The 22,694-nt window shown below is 50.8% G+C and overlaps 1 protein-coding gene across 48 annotated transcripts in view; it reads right to left on the bottom strand.

Moving 5' to 3' along the window:
* The window catches only part of RAP1GAP2 (RAP1 GTPase activating protein 2), a 211,596-nt gene that overhangs the window by 99,613 nt on the left and 89,289 nt on the right, over positions 1 to 22,694 (bottom strand). For all 48 annotated transcript variants that reach the window (XR_011523587.1, XR_011523596.1, XR_011523590.1 and 45 more), the window contains one exon: positions 1,066 to 1,150. Coding sequence is in view for 32 of the 48 variants with exons in the window: in XM_070562956.1 (XP_070419057.1) it covers positions 1,066 to 1,150 (85 nt within the window). In the remaining 16 variants the exon portion in view is untranslated. The remainder of the gene's footprint in view (positions 1 to 1,065; positions 1,151 to 22,694) is intronic.

Genomic DNA, 22,694 nt, shown 5'->3' with positions numbered 1-22,694 from the left:
TACCACACAGCTCTCTGCACAGGGGACATTCAATATGGGACAATAATGGGAAGACGGCTTTTATCTCCTTCCTTTGTGGGTGTCACTTTGCAACAGATTAGGTCAGGGAAGAGGAGGTGCAAAAGAGAGCAACAGGGAAGAGCCCTAATTATTTCCTTATGAGTCACCTCATAGCAGAGGCCAAGGTCAGAGATGGGGACTAGCCTAGATGTCCCTTCCGATGACTCAGGAGGCAGGTGACTTCTTCAGAGCTCAGTCCTCACCCAGCAAAACTGAGGAAAGGAGGGAGGGAGAGGGGTGCATTGCTGCCTAAGCAGGGACATTGACTGAACCAAAGTCTGTCCTTCCTGAGAGCCAGCTCAGGCGTGTATGGCCATCGTGCCAGAAAGGGACTGAAGGGTGAATGGGGAAGGGCATGGTGGGGGGAAGGTGCTGACCCCTCAGTTCCTTTCCAGGGATGAGACAGGCCTAGGCCTGAGGTCCTGGGATGTGGTCTCCCAGAAAGAGACTTGTGAATGAAATGCTAATAGGAAAAGAACTACTGGCCCCCAGAAGGTCCAGGGCAACTCTCCTACAGGAATTGCGATGACAGGGACAGCCCAGGAGGACCAGTCAGAGGCAGTTAGACCAGCATGCAAGTGGCATCATGTCCCAGGAGGGTCCGAGCCCACAGGACCCCTTCTTCCCCAGCCCCAGGAAGCCCTTCTGGGCAGTAGTCCCTTAAGGCACCCAGCTGCATTCTAAGTCTCCCCACCTACTCTTGCCTGGGCCCCTTGTTCCAGAACAAGCTCCACAAGGCCTCTCGATAATTACTAAGCACGCTGCCAACCCCATTTGGCCCCAGTCTATTTCCTCACTGCCCCGACACCTCTGAGTTTCGCAGTCACACGTTCCTCCCGCGCCGGTGAGCTTAAGTGGACGCTGCCTCCAGAGACGTCAGGGCACTCCATGGCGCCCACTGGGATGGAAGCAGCTGGGCCTGGAGCCAAACTGACAGTGATAGCAAGGCCTTGAGACTTTCCCCACCCACTGCCCCTCCCCGCTTACCAACTCTAAGCCTCTTACCTTCATGGTGGGAGGTGCAGTGAGAGGAGGGGACAGCGGCCGGTCTGGGAGGGTCACATCCGAGCTGTTGGCCAGCTCCTGCTTCCTGTGAGGAGGCCACAGAACACAGAAGAGGTGAGTGAGGGCGCACCTGCACCTTCCCCTCTCTCCTGTAAGAGCAGCTGGGCTTGAGAGCACAGTCTCACACACTATGGGAAACTAGAGTGGGGTACATTTTTTTGCTGGGATGTGCTGAAGTCTAAAGCAGAGCTACTCCAAGCGTGCTCCCTGCACCAGCAGCATCATTCTCAGGTGCACACCAGACTCTCCAGTGATAGGGCCCAGGAATCTGTGTTTGAACAATCCATACAGGTGATTCTGATGCACGCAGAAGGCTGAGAATAGTCTAAAGAACTACAGGACTGAGGCTGGGCTGGGAGAAGAGGACAGGGGCAAACGAGTGTGATTCATCCTCCCTGGGGCTCATTTGTCCCTATACAAACACGTGCACACACACGCACGGGCACACATGCCCTGGCCAGAGAGCTGACCTTGGGAGGACGGGGCTGCCTGCTGTGTAAACTGCAGGTAAAACTTATTTTAGTCCATGTGGGCTAGGACCATGGAGAGACAGCTATAAACAGAGTTGTGTCACCATGACAACATGATTGCAACAAGTTCGCTGTTCTCACACACTCCCCACTTTCCATCTGGCCCTTGTTGGTGACCAGGGGGTGCTGGTTTGCAGTCCAATCACCAGATAGAATGTCTGTGGTGGGGTAAGCCATCAGAGCAATGGTTACACCACAGGGTCAGCTGGGCAGAACCTGGGAGAGTCCCCAGACAAGGGACTCTGGTCCCTTTATCCTGGGACAGGAGGGAAGGCAAGAATAATGGTACAAAGAGCCTAAGAAGACCAGGCTGAGCCATCAAAGCCCCAGCTTTGCAACTGTCTCCTTCTCCAGAGCCCCAGCTTGAAGTAGCCAGAGTCAGCCTGACCCCTGGTCCCACTTAAATGACCAGAGAATCCCCACGGCCACCTCAAGAGAATGCTTCTCTACTTCTTTGCAGCTCATGTCCTGCGAGTGGGGGTGACAGCTCCAATGCCAAGCTTCCTTCATGAGAGAAGCCCACCCTCCCAGGAGAGCCCAGCCCTCCACCTTTCCAGAGAAGCCCTTGCCTTAGGGCCCAGACATCGTCCTGTCCCGGCCTCCCTCAGCCCAGGCAGGCCCAGTCTAACAAAAACCATGCCAGGTGCCGCAGGCCCTGTCTAGCCTGTCCCTGCAGCCAGCCACGCCTCACTGTCCCCTAGACAGCCAGGTAAGGAGACCGCGTGAACATCTGGCTTAGCAGAGGATCCATATGACCCCATTAACCTCAATCCTGCCAGTCTCCCCTTTCTGCTCCTCCATCTGCCTTCCTCCCTCTTTCTCCTGGACCTTGGTCCCACTCTGATGGCTGGAGGAGGGGCCCTCTCCCTCCTGATCCAGACCGTGACTCATGCAAGAACCAAAGGACCAAGTCTCAGCACGTGTGCGTGTGCATGCACACCTTCACACACAAAGGAACGACTGCAGCTCCTTCTACCTCTCAGCCAAAGCCACCAACCTCCCCTGCCATTGATGGCCTCAGAGGTTACCATTGTGGGGTCCAGCCCGCCTGCTCTGGCCTTCATCTTCCTGTGGACCCGAGAGAACTTAGCCTAGCACAGGCTCACCCCCTCCCACCACTCTGCACTCTCCCAAGCATCCACTGCTCCTCCTCAATGGGCCTGCACCCCTGAGAGCGATGATGGGGGAAAGGGAAGGGAAGAAGGGTGATCAAGGATGGGGAGCACCACCCTCGGGCCCCCCAAGGTGAAGAAGGATGAGGGCAGCTCCCCAGAGAGGCTGGGAGCCTGGTAGGGGAAAGCATGCAGGGAGGGGAGGGGGGGCAGGCCCCCCAACCCAGAGTCCATAGGACTGCTGTGGATTAACTGAGGACCTCTGGCCCAGGCCCCTGGAGTTGGCTTGTGGGCAAACTTAACTGATAGCTGCCCTGGCTCTCCAGGAACAAAACTCTAGAGGAAGGCAATGCTGGCAGGTCAAGGGACGCATATATACATAGTCATGCTGTCCTGTTCTCTCCATAAGGCACAAGACGTCCACTCCCATGGGACCAGAGCAGATGTCATTATTGTCCAAGGTCCCTGAGTCCGAGGCAAGGGGCCCCTGTACCCAACGCTCCCTGGACTGAGCCTGCTCCCCTGCACCAGCCTGTTTTCCCAGGACACGGGAATAAGCCCTCAGGACCAGTCTCCAGGGAGTGGTGAGGACTATCAAGTGGGAGCACGGGGCATCTTCTGCCAGAAGGATTTCCTGAATGGTGCTTGGTGCCTGGAAAGTGCTGGAGCAGGAATGAGCACCAGTGGCTATCATCCTCACGCTAGCTCCAGCACTCTGTCTAAGACTGCAGAGCAAACGCCAGGATGGGCAGAGGGCATGACTGCTGGCCTCAAAAAGATCAGAACCGAGGGCACACACAAGGCCTAGGCCGCAAATTAGAATCTACCCTGCCTTGGTATACAGATGGCTTGGAGTGGCACCTATGGAAAGGGAGGGCCACACTGCATCATCCCTCCTCTCGACTCCAGCCCTCCCTCCTAGGAGCCAAAGGTACTTATTTAAGAGGTAACTGCCTGTTATGGGTCAAATCACGTCCCCCAACAAGATATGTTAAAGTCTTACTCTCCAGTACCTATAAATGTGACTTTATTTGGAAATAGGGTCTTTGCAGATATAATCAAATTATGATGAGGTCATTAGGGTGGCCCTTTAATTGAGTATGCCTGGTGTCCTCAGGAGAGGAGAAGGTGGTCATGTGAAGACACACACAGGGAGAAAGCCATGTGACAACGGCGGCAGAGATTGGAGTGACGCAGCTAGAACGCCAAGGAATGAACATCAAGGATTGCTGGCCACTGTAGAAGCTAGAAGAGGCCAGAGGATTCTTCCCTGAGCCTTCAGAAGGAGCACAGCCCTGCTGATCCTGGATCTTGGACTTCTAGCCTCCAGGACTGAGACAATAAGCATCTGTTGTCTTAAGCCACCTGGTTTATGGCACCTGGTTACGGCAGCCCTAGGAAATGAACGTACTGCCCAGACCCAGGTTCTGGCCTTGACTTTGTAATTGGAGGACCAAAAACAAGAAGGATGAAATCCCTGCTTCAGCTTCACCACCCATACTGTGGTCAATGGGTCTCAACCTCGTCCTGTCCCAGCATCACAACCAACGACATTCGCTTACGAGCCACCCTCCCAAGGACAGCCAGGCCTGGCCTAGCCACTGGCTGGTGCTGAGATAAGACAAAGTAAGAAGCACAGTGCTGGGTGCAGTTCCAGCGCTCGCTCAAACATATCAAACATGAGGAATAATGTGACCCCATCAAGGGACAACACTGAATCTGCTCTAATTCATTTTAAGCAAAAGATAAATTATTAGCAAAGGTAGCACCCTTACTGTTCTTTGAAACAACTTTCTGGAAACCCACAGTGCTCTTGACATGCGTCATAGCCCTGAGATTAAAAACTGCCCCTCCAGCCATCCCAGCCTAATGCTCACATGCAGCTCTAAGGACGCAGGGTCCCAGACCCACATAGGGATCCACAGAGGAGGGGTTGGTAATGGGGGCAGAGGAGGGGAAAAGGAGGACGGAGAGAAGGCCGAGGAGGGGAGCAGGAAGATCCTACACTCAGCTAAAAGAGAAGGGTGGCAAGAGCAGGAGTGAACGGGCAGATCAGGAGAGCTCCCTCCAGCCTCTGGGGTCCTGAGGGCGCCACCCCCTTGGCATCCCGACTGCCCCAGAACCGCATGGTGCTGAGCTTCTCTGCCCGGGATTCTTTCCCCAGAAGCACAGGGCAGCGGGGAGGGCTCAGGGAGGCCAGGAGACATCCTAACCGGCTTTAGCCAAATGCAACTCTCAGGAGAAAATGACCAAAGAGCCTGGAGTGGAAGCTGAGAAGCCAGAGCAGGTCCGCACCCTGGAGGCCTGGGTGCTGTGTGGGGGCCCTCCCCTGGGGGTCTGTCCAGTGCCCTGCGAACAGCCCCATCTGGGTAAATCACCTGCTCTGGCTTCTCAGATGTCTCTGCCCCACTTAAGGTCAATGAAGCCATGATCCCTCACCCATTTCTATGAAAGTGCCCTACACTAGGAAACTACGTTCAAGTTTGGTTCTAACTGCTACCCTGCAGTGTGACATTGGTTAAGTCACCTCGCCCCTGTGAGTCCCAGGTCCTTCATCTGCAAAAATGGGGGTGATAATTTTCTGAGGAATTAAACATAATGGATGTGAAATAAAACATAAAGTCCTATACAAATGTAGACCATTATTATTATTATAATCGTCTTTATTATTGTTATAATTTATAAAATGGTGATCTGATCTCCAAGTAGAGAGAGAGAAGCAAGGATTCAGGGCTCTTTAAATGTCCTTGAAAACATTTCTGGCATCTCAGATAAGCACCAGTTCTAGCCCCGGGGATCTACTCTCAGGACCATAACCATCGTTAATAATCAACAACAGGAAACATACCCCCCATCAGCAGATGGCTCTGGGGCCAGGTTTAAGGCCTCACTCTGGCAGAGTGTTCTCCCCGCCCTTCAAACTCCCATTTTCTGCTTCTCCCACCACACCAGCTGCCCAGCCAGCCCACCACGCTCAGCTCTACTTTCTCTTGCTTTCCAAATAGCCAAGCTAGGGAAATGCAGACAGCTGGCCGCTGCAAAGAGCTTCTCAGGACAACCAAACCGAAAGGAATGAGAAACATTATTCGCAACAGCCAAAAAGTGGGAACAACCCAAGTGTCAATCAATCAATGAATGGATGAACAAAGTGTGGTCTATCCACACATGGAATATTATTCAGCCATAAAAACAAATGGAGTACTGATATATGCCACGACATGGATAAACCTCGAAAACATCAAGCTAAGTAAAAGAAGCCAGACACAAAAGGCCACATATCGTATGATTCCACTCATATGAAATGTCCAGAATAGGCAAACGCAAACACAGAGATAGAAAGTAGATTAATGGTTTCCAGGGGCTGGGAGGAGCGGGGGGTGGGGAGTGACTGCTAATGGGTACAGAGTTTCTTTCGGATGTGATAAAAATTGTTCTGGAACTACATGGCGGTGATGTGCACAACTTTGTGAATATCCTAAAAACCACTGATTTATATACTTTAAAAGGGTGAATTTTACGGTATATAAATTCTCTCTCAATTGTTTAAAAGGAACAAGAAAGAAGAGGCTGAAAGGGCCCCAGAGCTGTCATTCCTGCTGCTTAATTTCTTCTCTGGGTGCCTTTTGGTGGCCCCAGGGCCCAGGCTGTGTGCAAGTTCTCGCCTTATGGCCGTGCTTAAGATGCTGAGTAGGGTTTCCTTATCACTTGCAGCTGCTGAAAACAACACTGTATGTGTCAATTATATCACAATAAAAATAAATAACTAAGCTTAAAAATTAAAAAAAAGAAAGTAACCCCTTTCTTACCCCCTCCCAACACTCTTAAGTACTTACAGCACAATCATTCATTTGGAGAGATTTTTAGAGTTCCAACTTTTCACATTTTCACATCCTATGTAACCAACTAGACCATAAATGATAGAAAACAACATAATGAAACAAAATATAAGGTAAAATAAAAATCTTCAAGAGAAATCACCATCAATAGCAGACACGATGTGAGAAAGAGGGCACTAGCGGCCAGGAGTAGCTCTAGCTGGCTCCATCCCTGACAAGCTGGACCGTCAGAGTCTTCATACCTCTGGCTTCCCTTCTGCAGAGGGGGCAAGCTAACACTCATCTCCTGTTCCCCGCACAGGACTTGGAAAATTATGCTCAACTCCTCAATGTGACTAGAGTCTTAGACAGTTTTCACGTTGGCAGAGAATGTGTGGTCACTGGGCAAGCCAGGCCAGGGGAGGATCTGGCAGGGACCAGGCTGGGTGGGGGCTGAAGTTCCATCCATGCCCAGAGGAGTCCGTCTTGCTGTCTACAGAGACCCAAGGCTGGCAGCGCAATCACAGAGCCCTCATTCTAGCAGCCAGCAGAGTTGGGGCATCCCTGTGGCTGGGAAACAACGTTCAAAAAGTTCCGTCCACACATGGCAGGCCAGCCTGGCTGCAGGCTGGAAAGAGGGCCAGGCTCCAGCCTCAAGGGAGGTGGGTGGGCAGTGAGTACAGAGGATCAAAAGCACTGGCTTTATGGTCCAACAGGCCTGGATTTGAATTCCAGCACCACCCTGGTCAACTATGTGACCCTGGTCGGGCTACCTCACCTCCCTGAGCCTCAGCTTCCTCGTCTGTAAAACGGTATAATAATGCTCACCTCCCTGGGTGGTTTGAACAGACCCTGTATAGCACTTAGCACAGTGCCTAGTACCCCACAAAAACACAGTACCTGGTCGTCATTGTTGCCAAAGCTGCAGTCAAATGAACTGGAGGGAGCGGGCATGGTGGGGGGCCAAGGCAGAAAGCCAGTAGGAGGGCAGAAGGGAGGCAGGGATGTCCTCAATCTGGGGGAACTCGCGTGCCCACATACTTTGGACTGTAAGCCTGGACGCAGGGACAGGAGAGCCCAGCTGCTGCATGTGAGCCACCAGGTCCTGGGTACGTGCACATGGCTTGATTCCAAACCCACAGGGGACAGACATGGAAGGGAGGGCATTAATGTCCCTCCAGTGTTGGGGCCGATGTGGAAGTGGAAGGACATGAGACCAGGAGAGCTGGCAGTGGGGGTGGAAGGAGGGAAGAGGGGCACAGGATTCAGGAATGAGAGGCTCTGACAGGTGAAGGGAGGGAATCCCAATGCCACCCTGGAGAGCCGCTTGGGAAGGAGTAGGTGTTGGTCACCTGATAGCACCTGGCAGGGTTGACTTTGGTGTCACATCCCATCCCCGTGCATACTCTAAGAGGATCCCAGAGAGTCAACTCTGGACCTTTAATGATTCAAAATTCCCCAGGGAATACAAAACAGCAACCCTCACCCTCACCATGCCCACCCAATCCCAGAGTTCACGGACAGAGACCAGCAGCCCTGGGAGAAACCACTAGATGCCATCCAACAGCCTACTCACACAGACAAGGACGCCAAGGCCCAGAGAGGCAGAGGGAGTTGCCCAAACCCCACAGCAAGCCTCTCTCCTGTTCTCCAGAGAAGAGGCACAGATCCCAAATCACCTCAGCACAGCGGGAGGTGAGCAGGGCATGTCTCGGGGAGAAGCATCAGGAAGCACAGGTGGTTTATGGACCAACATTTATAAAGCATGAGTACCAGGGCCCTGCATGAGGGGAAAGTGGAGGAGGGGCCCTCAGGGGTCTACACACCCCCCTTAAGGGATGAACTGATGGCAGAGGCCAGGGCTGCCCTGGAGGTGTACCAGGTGCGACTCTGCCACAGGCCACACCCTTGGCCGTGAGATGTGGCTGCATGCAAGACCACAAGGCGGCCTGGGCGATTCTAGGTGCCTGCAGCCTCGAAGGACATGCTAGCTTCTCTCTGATGGCTTGGGTAAGGATGGCACTTCCCAGGAGAACCCTGAATCCCTAAACTAGGCCAGGGGCAGGAGAAACCACAGGAGCCAAGAGGAGCAGGACATGACAGGGCAAACCAGCACGGAGATCCAGCCACGGCCCCTGGTTGGAGACAATAGCCTCCTCCCACCTTACATCTCAGAGCTGATGGACCACCCTACTCACACGGGCAAATCTCCACACTCCCAAGAAATAAGCCTTTACCAGACAGACATCTTTTAGAACCGTCTGATGCTGTTTGGTTCACACACGAATAAGAGGAGATTCTGAGGGATTCAGCATGGGTCTGAGGGTCACAGGGTCAGAAAATTCGAGAGTTGGGCCTCGACCCCAAGATCTCCGACTCCAATTCCACAGCCCTTTTCCAACACAGTGAGAAAGCCAGCTCCCCTGGCCTGAGCACCCCAGCAGGATATGAAGAGAGGATGCTGGCCCGCACTGTCTCACGTCCTTTAAGCTCAAGTTCTTGGAGATCAAGGGTGGGCTGCGTGTCTCAGCGTGGGCGGTGACCCTGGATTATTTACAAGCATCTGAGAAGATGATCCAGGCGGGAGAAGGGGAAATGCAAAAACCCTCCAGCAGGCCCAGCACGCCCACATGAAAGACCCATTTGCCAAGTGTTAACTGTAGGCTATGGGTTAAAACAGATACAGAATAAAGTGCCGTGGGGACATAGAGAAGGGAGAGCCAGGCCTCCCTGGGAGATCAGCTAAGGTATCACAGAGCAGGTGACAGCTGAGCTAGACCTGGAGAAAACACATCCCTGGCACTTAGCAGGCCCTCAAAAAGGAAAAGTGAGGGGGCTGGCCCCATGGCCTGAGGGTTAAGTTTGGTGCACTCTGCTTTGGCGGCCCACATTAGCGGGTATGGATCCTGGGAGTGGACCTACACCACTCATCAGCCATGCTGTGGTGGTGACCCACATACAAAATAGAGGAAGAGTGGCACAGATGTTAGCTCAGGGCTAATCTTCCTGAAGCAAAACGAGAAAGACTGGCAAAAGATGTTAGCTCAGGGTGAATCTTCCCCAGCAAAAAAAAAAACAGGAAAAGTGAAATTAGCCAACAGTCCTCAGGGTTGATCATGAACTACATCCTGTCTGAAGTGATCCACATATCCTTTCTCATTCAATACTCACAACACCTCTTTGCAGGAAATATCACTAACCTCACTTTACAGATGGGGAAACTGAGACTCAGAGAGGTTAAGTTACTTGCCCAAGTTCCCACAGCTGGAAAGGAGGAGAGCAAAGCTTGGACCAGGCAGTCTGGCTCCGCAGTCCACGATGTTAACCACTGGGCTGCACAATGGGGAGGAACAGGAGAAGAGCGTCCGCAGCACACTCTCCTGGAGCAGGGTGCACACCTCCATGCTGGCACCTGAGGTGATCTGGAGTGGTCTTTATTGTAACAGTTACTTATTGATCCTTTATGGTGACCTCCTATTGTGGCAGCCCACCCCGATTCTCCTTTTATGGTAGTGACATAATGTTGCTTCTAAAACAAGTTCATTCAAGTTTTAAAAACTGAGCCAGTTAAAGGAAACCATTAAGTAACGAATACAGGTGGAACACAGACATGACAGAAACAGTGAAGGTGGATTGCTCAGGGCTGAAGTTCGGGAAACACGCAGTGAGCAACCTGAACTCTATTTCGTGGGCAAAGGGGAGAGGCAGATTTCGAAGGCAGGGCACAGCTGACCTGCAGGGCTTTGCTCCCACAGAGTGACCAGAAGGGAAGAGGATGGCATGGGAGGGGCTCCACTCTTCTTATGGCCATAGAAATGAAACTAAAGGGTCTGATCCATAAGGCATTTCAGAGGCAAAATTAAAAATGCTTGGTGACAGAGTAAAGGAGGAAGAGAGAGCTAAAAACGTGAAGACTTGGGTTTCAGATAACTCAATGACTGATGCTTCAACCACAACACAGACTGAGGAGGAGAACCGGGTTTGCAAGAGGCAGATGATAAAGCATTCATTCTGGACACGGTGCAAGTCAGGAGCCCCTGGGATACCCAGGTGGGATCAGAAAAGAACTGAAGCCTAAACAGAGAGACAGGTGTAAGAAGAACAGAGTGGAGGCTGAAGCCATGCGAGGAAAGGTCCCCAGGGAGAACAGGTGGGGATGAAAAAGCAAAAAGGAACAGGAGCCCTCGGCAGGGCAGGAAAGGAGAGGTGAGAGGGAGGACACTCCCAGATGGAGTATGGAAGCAGAGGGAGGGGCAAGTGCCAAGGAGGCAGTGGCGGGAAAGTCACCCCACTGGACCAGAGGCTCCATTTCACCAGCACTAAGGAAATAAACTACGTGCGCGTGTCACCCAGCCCTAATGCGCTGCATCACTTGGAAACTGCTGAGGGAGCAGCTTCCCTCACGTGGTCAGCGGTTCTGCTTGGCACTGCCTGGCCTCAGTTGAGGGAGCTACATCACGGTCACGGCAAAGGCAGCCAGCTCACAAGGTCATGGCAAAGGCAGCTTCAGAATCCAAATCACAAAACCATGGAGTCACGAAGGCACAAAATATCAGCATTTTCCCAGCCTGTTAGTATTTCTTGACCTGGATGGCAAGTATGTGGGTGCTTATTTTATGATTGAGTTTGGATGTATGACATGTATCACAATAAAAAATAATTTTTAAGTAGTTCTCTCTGACTTCCCTTAGGAGAGATAGATATGGATAGGGATTTAGAGATAGAGATAGAGACAGATATAGTGGTAAGCCTGTTGAGACTTCCATGATGAACATATCAGACTGATTACATGCATTGATTTTGCTTCTTCTGAAGCCTCTTAAAATAATAGTTTTTTAAAAAGTGTGAACTGACAAGAACAAGTGTAATGGAAAAGGAAAATTCATCCTCCAAGGGATTAGAGGTGTCTGGAAGACGGACCAGGGATGCACGACCTGGGGGAGTGTTTGATACTTGAGACACTGAGCCTTTATATCCCCCACCAACCTCAGGTCACTTTCTCAACAGCCAGGTGACCCCCCAACCCCCACCACCATGAGAAACTGAACAATCCCTGAGAAAAGACAATATCTGGGTTCCTCCATTGGAAAGGGCAGCTTGCTACCTGATCATCACCCTGCGTGGAAGCCCCCAGGTGGCACACCAGCCCAAGCGCACAGAGCTGCCAATCCACTTCCTAGTGCCTCACTCTTGGGTACAGGGAGACAGCCAAGGATGGCCAGACGTTTGAAGAAAGGCTCCAACACGATAGAGAGATGTCAAAACAATCAACAGGAACCTGAAGGAAACAGACAATGCAAGGAACCAATAGAGACTTCAAAAAATACCATAAAGTAATATCCTCAGAGAGACAGGACAAGATTTTGTATTCATGACCCAAGGAGAGAATGCTATAAAAATGGAATGATCAGAAAAGAAAGAGATCTTAAAAAAGAGAAATATGACTGGAAGACTAAGTTGAGGAAGTCTCCCAAAAAAGTAAGACAAAAAGACAAAGACATGGAATATGAAAGAGAAAAGATAAACACATCAGAGGATCCAATATCTGACCAATGAAATTTCCAGAAAGAGGTAACAGAGAAGAGAGTGGTAAGTTGTGGTAACTAGTCTCCAAGTTGGCTCCCCAATGAGCTCGTCTCTTGGTATTGATCCCTTGTACCCCTCCCTTGCTTTGAATCTGGACTAGCCCTGTAACTCAGTTTTGACCAATAGAATGAGACAGAGTAACATCACTTAACTTCCAAGGCTGAGTCATGGGAACCCTTGAAGCTTCCACCTTGATCTCTAGGAACATTTGCTCTAGGCAAAGCAAGCCAGTATGTAAGAAGTCTGACTATCCTGAGATTGCCATGTTGTGGCTACCATATGGAAAGAGATATCCAGCCAACTCCTAGATGTTCCAGACATCCCAGTCCACGCAAGTGAAGAAACTATCTTGGACATTTCAGTCCAGCAGATGCCATGAGAAGAACCTAGGAACTAGGCCAGAGCCAAGGACCCAGACATACAGCCCCAGCTGAACACCCAAGGCATCTCCAGCCACATGAGCCACCCAAGATGAGGTCTCAGACATTGTGAAGCAGAGGTAAGTCATCCGTCTCCAACGCACCCCACCTGAAATCCTAACGCACAGAATTTGAGCATAATGTTTGAGTATATGTTTCCCCATAACAGAAGCAAATTATAGAGAATCAGCACAAGAACACTTCCCAGAACTGAAGGAAGGACCTGAGTCTCTGGGTCCACCAAGTACCCAGCAGAGTGAATGACAAAAGACGCACCCCAAACATTGTCAGGAAATTTCGGAAGACCTGGGTAAATGAACCATCTTCAACAACTCCAGAGAGAAAATATAAATACACACCATATGCGAAGGAATGTAAATCAGCGCATCATCAGACTTTTCAACAGCAGCTCTAGAATCTACTAGTCGATGATGTAATACCTTCAAAAATCGGAAGGAAAATTATTTTCAACCTAACATTTTATACTCAGGCAAACTATCAACCACGTGTGAGAACAGAATAAAAACATTCTGAAATATGTAAGAGCTCAAAAAAATGTACTCCCTTGCATCCTTTCTTGCAAGGCTACTATTAAAAAGCAACCATCTATTAGAGGATAGAGGGCTCTAGAAGTGAGGTCTCCTCGTGGAAAGAATAGAATTGATAGGATATTTAATGGGTGCAAGCTTTTGGTGGGAGAAAAACAACTATTCAAGGAATTATAGTAGAATAAATAAAACTAGTAAACTAGAAAAATAAACATAGGTACATAGAAAACTATGCTAATGGGGGAAACATGAGTTAATCATTAACTCCAGGAAAAATAAAAGGTTATACAAGTAAGGAAACATAATTATAGCACCCTCCTGGGCTCAAGAATAAACAATACTTACGCAGTCATAATAAGTAAACATTAACTATTAAATTGAACCAAAAATGGTGCTACTGGGAGGACACACAGCTTAGTGGTCCCAGGTCTTGGCTGAATTCCTAGTTAACCCTAGGAGAGAGGGCTCCCCACCTCCTAGTGCCCAGCACAAAGGGTGTGTGAAACCATCCATGCAAAGAAACCACCCCACAGTCTGTTGGCATTGGGAGTCACCCTATCACAGAGCATCCTGGCCTCCCAGCTAAGCCATCACTCCACCCCACTCCAAGACTGTGCCTCTCAACTCTGACCTCTTCTCAGTAAGTTATTACTCAGTGACATATCAGATTAGGGATTTTCATCGTAGGTTCAAACTAAATGACAGTCTTAGCAGGGACAGACCATAGCATTTCAAGGTACACACATCTGGTCTTTTCACTTAATAATGTTATTCCCTATCTGTGAAAGTTTCACTCATCAGAAAGACAAACACTTGGAGGTGGTTTCCAGTACTGAGACAGGGCACATGGCCCATCCTCATTCTTGCATCACTGGGAGATAAAAGTCCAGGGCAAGGGAGTCCACCTGCAGCCAAGCAACCAAGAGTAGCTGACTCAGGCCACAGGGAGCAGGGCTGCGATCTCATCTCACCAACACGCTCTTACCCAACCTACAGAACCTAATGCATACGAACCAGACCCAGTGACATCAAAACTCTTGCCTCCTCCTGGCACTGGCTTCCTCCTTGTGGACATTAGGAAAAGAAGGAACAGATAACTATGAGAGCCTCCAGGGGCACACTGGAGTCTGGGCATGACCCTTGCAGTATTCTGTGGCTAGAAGTTTCGGAAAAAGGGCTTGGCAGCCTGGAGCACCTCTGGATAACCAAGATCTCCAAGTGATGAGCAGAAACCCATGCCCCTGGCCAGGCGCACCTCCCAACTCAGTGAGAACAGAGGGCCTTGATGAGCCACCCCTGTCTGGCCCCTTCTCTGGTTCTAACATGCACTCTGCCTGCCAGCCCAGTCCCCAGCATAGTGGCTGGTACTGAATGAACCAGAAAATGAATAAGCAGTGGGGGGCTCATAGACCCTTGGAGCTACTCATAGACCCTTGGAGCTACTCATAGACCCTTGGAGCTACTCATAGACCCTTGGAGCTACAAGACTAAGTTAGAGCAGCATGAGCAGGCTGCTGCCATCACCACTGCAATTTGATCCATTCTCTGTTGTTGCTTTGACAGACCTCGACTCCCTGCTCGAGAGTCTGAGACAGAGACAACCCATTCCCTACCAGTTTCATCTGTCACCAAGCTCATGTCATCTCCTGGGAACTGATTCTGCTCCTGACCTTGGATTACACCCCTGGTCATCATAGTAGAAATAATAGAAGTATCCTTCATCCTCATCCTCATCCTCACACCAGCTAATATTTATTTAGCACTATGCAAAGCTCTTTACATGCATTATTTCATTTAATCTCCTCAACAACAGTATGAGGTAGACAGAATTATTCTCTTACTTTACAGATGAAGAAACTAAGGCTCGGAAAGGTTATACGACTTGTAGAAGGTCCCACAGCAAGTAAGTAGGGGGCAAAGCCGGCACTCTAAGGGACCCTGAAGGGCAAGTTCTAGATGGCCCCCCTTTGTCGAACTCCTGCTTTGGAGCCCTAGGCATCGTTCCAGCTGCCACCCCAGCAGCCCTGGCCTCCGAGAGGTGGCAGCTGAGGCACCAGGATCATTCATTAAACCCTCTGTTGAGGAAAGTGTAGTTCAAGAGCCTTGGGGGTTCCCTCCTACACCAACCCAAGGTCCAAAAGCAATGCTGCTTGGGAAAATGACCTGAGATGACTATTTTTTTGTTTAAGAGAAAATTGTTTTTCATTTGCTAAGTGCCTGCAAAATTATCCTTTCAAATACAGATAATCCATTCTGGATTGTTTCAAAGAACACTGCTAAGTGAGAGACCATCCTTCTATTTCTGATTTCTACATTTTCATTGTAAATATCAATACATATTCATTGGGAAAGAAATCCGGACAATCCAGAGGCATCTAACGGAGTGGCCGGGGTGTGGAGAGAAGCTTGCCATGTGTGCCTTCTGTTCTGCTGATGCAACCCATCAAACCAGAGCACACGAGGCCCCAGGGAGCAGACCCAGCACCTGCCGCAGAGAATGAGGGCTGAGGAAAGGCTGCTGCTTTGGTCTTCCTGCTGAATCGCTTCCAGCTGCCCTGGTCACTTAAGTGACAAGATGATGCATCAACATCAACAATGCTGGAAGGGCCTGACCATGAACACAGTATTGTTCTCCCCAGGAGGCATGAAGTGGGCCTCGACAGGCAGCTGGGACCACTGAGAACCAAGCGTCCCTGCCTAGGGCCTCTGTCATACCTTCCAAGATCTACTCCAGGCCCCAGGTGGCCAGACCACACAGTGACAGGACAAGGCCACTCCTAGGCCAGCCAGAAAACCATCCAATAAGTAGGGGCTGCTCAAGCCCCTGGACTCAGAACTTAGTGCGTGTGACAGGACAGGAGGAGAAACCAAGGGTGAGGACATGGAGCCTCTTTCCACTGGAGGAGCCGGCACAGCTTCAAGACTCGGTGGGACACCCAGGCCCTTCGCTGGCCTCCAGCGTGCCCCTGCACAGCGCCTGGCTCCTGGGGGTACTCAGTAACTATATGTTGAATGAACTGAAGAGCTGGAGGGCTATGTTGGGTCAGTGCCCCATGAGAAAGCATGATGAGAACCTTCCAGCCAGATCCTCCAAGAAACGTGTCTCTCTGCAGGCGAGGCTATAGTGCTCTGGAGACAGAGACTGTCTTAGCCATCTCCGTACAGCCCACAGGGCCCAGGGCAGCATTCACACGCTATAGGCCCCCCAAAAATGTCTGTTAAGACTTACTAAGACCTTACATCCATATAACAATGTGCACTAATGACATTTATCATCACCTTCTCTGTCAAGCACAATTCTGTGAAGATGATCAGGACAAGGGGTATGTTTTCACCCTATATATAGATGAGTCAGCTAAATGATTTGCTAAAGGAAACACTAGTTAGTGGAGGAACTGAACTCAAGCTCAAGAATTCTGACTGCAAGATCTGTGTTCTGAGCTATCCCGCTTATGTAGGGGCTGAATGAGTGGATGAACGAGGAAAGAATGAATGAAAGGCTGGCTGCAGCCCCTCTGATCTCTCCCACCGCTGCCTGCCCGCATTCTCTCAGCCCCACAGCAAAGCAGGGAATTCAGTGCACTTAGTTTTCCCTGCTCCATCAGGGTCCCATCATGTCAGGAGGGTTTTCAGCTGCGGTGCAAATTCCGAGCTTCCAAGGACCCCCTGCTCCTTACATCCTCCCGCACCTTCAACAATGCTGAACAGTAAATTCCTGTCCAGCCAAGCAAAGGACACAGCCATGTCCTTGTTGGGGTAGCACCTGGTGCTTTTGCATGGTTCTCCTGGGTCTGTTAGGCCAGGAACACAACAGGCCACCGGGTGGAGATGGCCCCCAGCAAATCCTCCCTGTGGTCCCACGCCCTCCCTGGGGAGAAGAGAGCAGGCAGAGGTTGACTCACCAAGGAGCCCACGGTCCACACAGATGGAGGTGATGCGGTACCTCGTCTAGCTTTGCAACTGCTCAAAGGCTGGCTGACATCTCCTAGTCCCCTGCTGTCCTTTCTGAGTCCCTCTCCGGACCAGAAGGTAGGCAGAGAGTAGAGAGAAAGGGCCACCCACCCGCCTATCTGGGTCAGAGCCTCTGAGGCCTGGCTGATAAGGCCCCGGGCCACACGGAAGTTCCCTGGGATTCTCCACCAATGGCCCTGGGCCGCAGGAACAGAGCCGGCTGATGCGCAAAGCTCAAAAGCCAACTCACAAGGGAGGCAGCAGCTTTATCCTGCTCGAGCTGCAGATGAAATACGTAAATGAGATTTTTTTTCAATGTGTTTGTTTTACAGATTTACAGAACGGGGGGTCAGGGCCAGGGGGAGAAAACAGGCAGAGGACGAACAGGGAGAGAGAAAAGAGAGGAAAGACAGGGTAGAGAGAGAGGGGAGAAAATGGAAGCTTTGGGAAGCTTTTAGATGGAAGACACTTCCCTCCCCATCAAGGCCAAAATCCATCAGTTAAAAGGCCGTGGAGCCGGAGAAGCCACAGCAGGCCAGGAGGTCCCCAGAACAGAGGCCTGCGGCAGGAACCACAATGGAACCACACACAGGGCTGGGCCAGGTCCTTCTGGGTCCTCCCAGAACCCCGACGGAAGTGTCAAGAGTGGAGGAAACCTCTGAGTCTCGCCCCCTGGGCGTCCCCTGGAGGAGCAGCGGGGGTGGTGCCAGGTGTCACATATGGCGTCTCAGGGTCCCAGGCCCATCTGCACAGAGGAAATGCTTTTACTCCACGCCTGGGGAGCTCAGAAAAGGCTTTGCTGCCCTCAGAGCTGCCAGCTCAGCCCTCGACTGCCCCCACCGGTTCAGACCTTCACCCGAAAGGCCATTCTCTCCAGCTCCCTAGCCCCACCCACATGGTCTCCTGGGTCTGGAGACTTTGAAATGAAGAAAAGATGGAGGTGGTCCCGCTGTTCTGCTGCCAACCCCCACCTTACCATACTCCCGTCCTCAGAAGAGGGGCTGACAGGCCTCCTTACCCCACTCCTCCAAGACAGAGGGCTCTATGAGGGAGCAGTCATGGGAGGGGCCCTCAGTAAGAGCACAGAGAGCTTCAAAGTCCCCATTTCTCCTCCTCGGGAATCTGGCATTCATTCAGCAAGTATAAAGCACCCACTATGTGCCAGCAGAGTGCCAGCCACTAGGGACATGATGTGAAGAAGTCATGCTTGAGCCCCCGCTTCCCTCACCCAAATCCTCCAGTGCATTACGAAGTCCTCACCACCTCCCAGATCAGCTCTGGCTCTCTCCACCCTACCCCCTCCTTTCAGTGGCTCCCCATCACCCTTAGGATCACACTCAGCTCTTTAACCTCAAGAGCCCCGTGTCCCGGCCCATCCAGCCTCATCTCACCCCTCCCGCTGCCTCTCCTCACCTGCACCCACCAGTCCACAAAACTTATCAGTTCCTCCACTGAGCCCCCTCTCATTCACATCAGATCCCTCCGTCTAGACTCTTCTCCTCACCCACACCCCCTCTACAGACTTTGTCCACCTGTGCCCCATTCATCCCCAAGGTCTCTGCCACAACGGCCCTTCCTTGAGGGCCCTGGTGCTCCTCCTGGATCAGGGCCCGTGCGTTCTCCACACCAGGGCACCCCACCCGTCACAGCACCCAGCCCCTCAACTGCAGTGACCTATTCGATCCCTGTCTTCCCGGCTGGACCATGAGCTCCACAAGGGCAGGGATCGGGCCTGCCTCATCCCAGCTGGATCCCCAGCACTTCCCCAGCCTCAAGGACCAAAGTATAATGGGGGACACGGATGCACGGATGGAAAATTACACTGCCCCCAGGGAGCTTAGAGTCAGGCTCAGAAGGGAAAAGCGAATGGATGAGACCAGCTTGAACGCATGGGCGCCAGAGGGATTCAGGGCAAGAGAGATGGTGGGGCCTGATCTGAACGGGAGAGGGTTCAAGCCAAGGAGAGGGACCAAGGAGGAAGAGGGACCTTTGATGTGAGAAGGGCTTGAAGGTGGGGCCAAGTCAGGTACCTCCAGGGGGCAAGGAGGGAGGAAGTGGGCAAGACCAGTGCCCATTCTGACTGTGCCACACCCTCTGGAGATAATTTTTTATAAGGTTTTTTTTTTAAGATTGGCACCTGAGCTAACAACTGTTGCCAATCTTTTTGTTTTTTTTCTGCTTTTTCTCCCTAAATCCCCCCAGTATATAGTTGTATCTTTTAGTTGCGGGTCCTTCTAGTTGTGGCATGTGGGAACACCGCCTCAGCGTGACCTAATGAGCAGTGCCATGTCCGCACCCAGGATCCGAACCCGCGAAACCCTGGGCCGCCAAAGCGGAGGACACAAACTTAACCACTCGGCCATGGGGTCAGCCCCTGGAGAATAATTATTATAACCTCACTGAGCACTGGCCAGCGCCAGCCTCTGGGCTCAGCGTGTTATATACACCATCTCATTGACCCTCACAAGCACTATCATTACCCCATCACACAGATGAGAAAACTGAGGTCCAGAGAGGTGAAGTGCCATGCCCAAGATCAGCCTGCTACCAAGCGGCTAAGTGGGATCTGCACCCATGTTCGCCCGAGACCACAATGGGGATCCTGGGCAGCAGGGACACCCAAATGCTCCCGGACAGCGGATCCTGACGGTTGCACCAAAACTGGAGAGTGGCCACCTCCTCCTTGAGAACCAGAGTTGTCTGGCTTCCCTCACGTGCCCCATGCTGGCAGCTGCCTTCAGGGAAAAGGCTCCCACTCAGTTTCTTTGTGAGGCTGTTAAACCAGCAAGGTCAGAGCCGTAGTGAATGAGCCTGGTGAAGTAAACACCCACCCACCGTCCTGCCAGCTGTCTTAACCAATGCCCTTGCCTTGGCAGGGATCTTTCATGGCAGTAACACAGCTTCCGGAGAGTAGGGAGTCCGTCCCCTCGATGCACCCTCTCCCTACTCAGTCTCACTACACCAGGGCTGAGTTTGCTCAGAGGCCTCTCCTCTGAGCTTCAGACCCCACTCTCAACTGGACATCCCCATTTGGGATCTCACGGCACCTCAAACTCAACATGCCCAAAAGTGACCTCATCATTTCCCCCAACCTGTTCCTCCTTCTGGGTTCCATCTCTCAGTTAAAGGCACCAAGCACTCCTGACTCTTCGTCCTGCCTTACGCTTGACATCCAAGCCAAGGACCCCAAGGTGTCCAAGGACCAGCAGCAGGACATCACCTGGAAACTCATTTAAAAGGCAGACACTCAGGCCCACCCCAGACCCAACAATGGGAAGCTGCATTCGACAAGACGCCCAGGTGACTTCTGGGCACAGTCAAGTATGAGAAGCCCGTCTCTGGTAAGAACAATCCTTTCTTCCTACCACCCACATTCCTCTCAGGTCCATCCACATCCCTCTATCCCCCCTCCACATCACCTCCAAGCCACTGACGTCTTCCTGACCAACCTCCATAAGCCCACTCTTGTCCTACTCTGGTCCCCCAGGAGCTAGAGTGATGCTTCGAAACATAAATCTGATCCTGGGAGCCGCCTACAAAAGACCTTGAAATGGCATCCCGTCACCCTCACCATGAAGACCAAATTCCATGCATGCATTCATGACATTTTTACTGAGCATCTTGTATGTGCCGGGCACTGTTCCATGCATGCGAGAGAGAAGAGTGAACAAAAGAAACAAAACCCCTGCCCTCATGGAGCTTACAATCTAGTGGGAAAAGAGATAATAAATACTTAATAATGTAAAAACTTTTTAAATATCAAGTGGTGGCAAATGCTATGAAGAAAAATAAAGCAGAGAAAAGTTTGCAATTTAAATAGGGTCATCAGAGAAGACTCGAGGAAAAGGTGACATTTGAGGGAAGGCCTGAGGGCAGTGAGAAAGCAAGCAATGAGGGGATCCGGGGTGGAAAAGCATTCTATGGAAAAGGAACAGCAAGTGCAAATGTCCTGAGGTAGGAACATACCAGCAAAGAGGCCCATGTGGCTGGTGTAGAGAGAGCAAAGAGTAAAGAACAGGAGCTGAGGGCAGAGAAATCACAGAAGGCATGGGCCTCTCAGGTGGTTTGGGCTTGGTCAGTCTTGAGTTTGAGCCTCTGCTCTCCTTTCTCCCTTCTCCTAGTCCACCCTCCTTCCCGCTTACAGGTCATTCATTCTTATGCATCCAACTCAACCACCTGGGGCCCCAGGTGAGGACAAAGTAAAAGTTTAACTCTCCCCAGGAAAAGCCAAGACATTCTTTTCCCCCCAGGTAGCAGCTATAAATTTTTCTGAAATTCCAACCATTCCTCCCTCCTGGTTTTAGTCTTCAAGCCTCTCCATTAAAATGCAAATGTCCAGGCTAGCCAGAGGAAAGGGAGCCTGACCTGGGCAGCCAGAGTACTCCTCATCTTCCCAATAGCTAACCCACAGGGAGACCAATCGTTCCCAGACACAAAACCCTTACCTCATCCAGCCATCAGATTACAGAGTCTTCTACTATCACACTCCACAAAGGATCAAATGATTCTCCCAGAATAAGGTAATTTATCCACAGTCGTAGAGCTAGAAAGGGGAAGAGCCAGGATCTGAACCCAGGCCATCTGACTCCAGGGCTCACATGCAATAGGGTTTTGGGGTTTGTTTTTTTTTTTTCAGTTTCTTCCACTTTTTTTTTTTTTTTTTTTTTGTCTGTTAACTTTTCTCACTTTCTTTTCAGTGTGGTAAAACGTAACATAAAATTTACCATCTTGACCATTTTAAAGCATGCAACTCAGTGGCTTTAAGTACATTCACAATGTTGTGCAATCATCACCACCACCACAGGTCTAGTTCCAGAAATTTTTCATCACCCCAAAAGGAAGTTGGTCTGTTGATTTTTGAATGAGTAATACATTAGCGTGGCTCAAAAGCCAAAAATTATTAGAAGGCACACAGTGAAAAGCTTGGTCTTATCCTCATTCTAATCTGTCCAGTGCCCACCTGGCCTGTGAAATGGTTTTTCCACATCCTTCTGCAGCTTCTTTATGCAAATATAAGCCAATACGAAGATGGAGTCCTATTTTCCCCTTTTTTTATACAAAAGGGAGTCTATTGTACATTCCATTCTGCACCTTGCTTTCTTTCCTAAAATATCTTGGGAAAACTTTCTATCAGCCCACAGAAAGCTTCACCATCCTTTTTTAAGTAACATAGTCGGCCACGGCATGAATGTGAATTAACTGAGGGAACCAGGTCTCTGTTGACAGGCATTTGGTCGTTTCCAATGTTTTGGTTTTTCAAATAATATTGTGGTGAATGGCCCTGACCTATATTATTCCACGTATGTGGAAACATACATGCTGGATAAGGTCCCAAAGTGGTTCTCTGGGCCAAAGGGGACGTGCATGCATAATGGTCACAGGTGTTGCCAAATTATACTGCTTATGGGATGGTACCAACTGATCTCCCATTAAACAGGTATGAGAATGAGGGCCCCGTGCTCACCCAACACACTGCGCTAGCCCCCCATGGCTGGAACCAGCGCCGAAGCAGCTTTTGTCTATGGGTTTTGCTTACCCAATTCACTTGACCCCTTCCTCTGGCAGCAAAATTCCCCACCTTTACTTTAGAGAACTGCTCCTCTCCCAC

The sequence above is a fragment of the Equus przewalskii genome, chromosome 10 (assembly GCF_037783145.1).
Source record: "Equus przewalskii isolate Varuska chromosome 10, EquPr2, whole genome shotgun sequence".
Taxonomy (NCBI): domain Eukaryota; kingdom Metazoa; phylum Chordata; class Mammalia; order Perissodactyla; family Equidae; genus Equus; species Equus przewalskii.
Note: the sequence above shows the minus strand (reverse complement) of the source record. Positions and strands in the feature narration are given on the sequence as shown.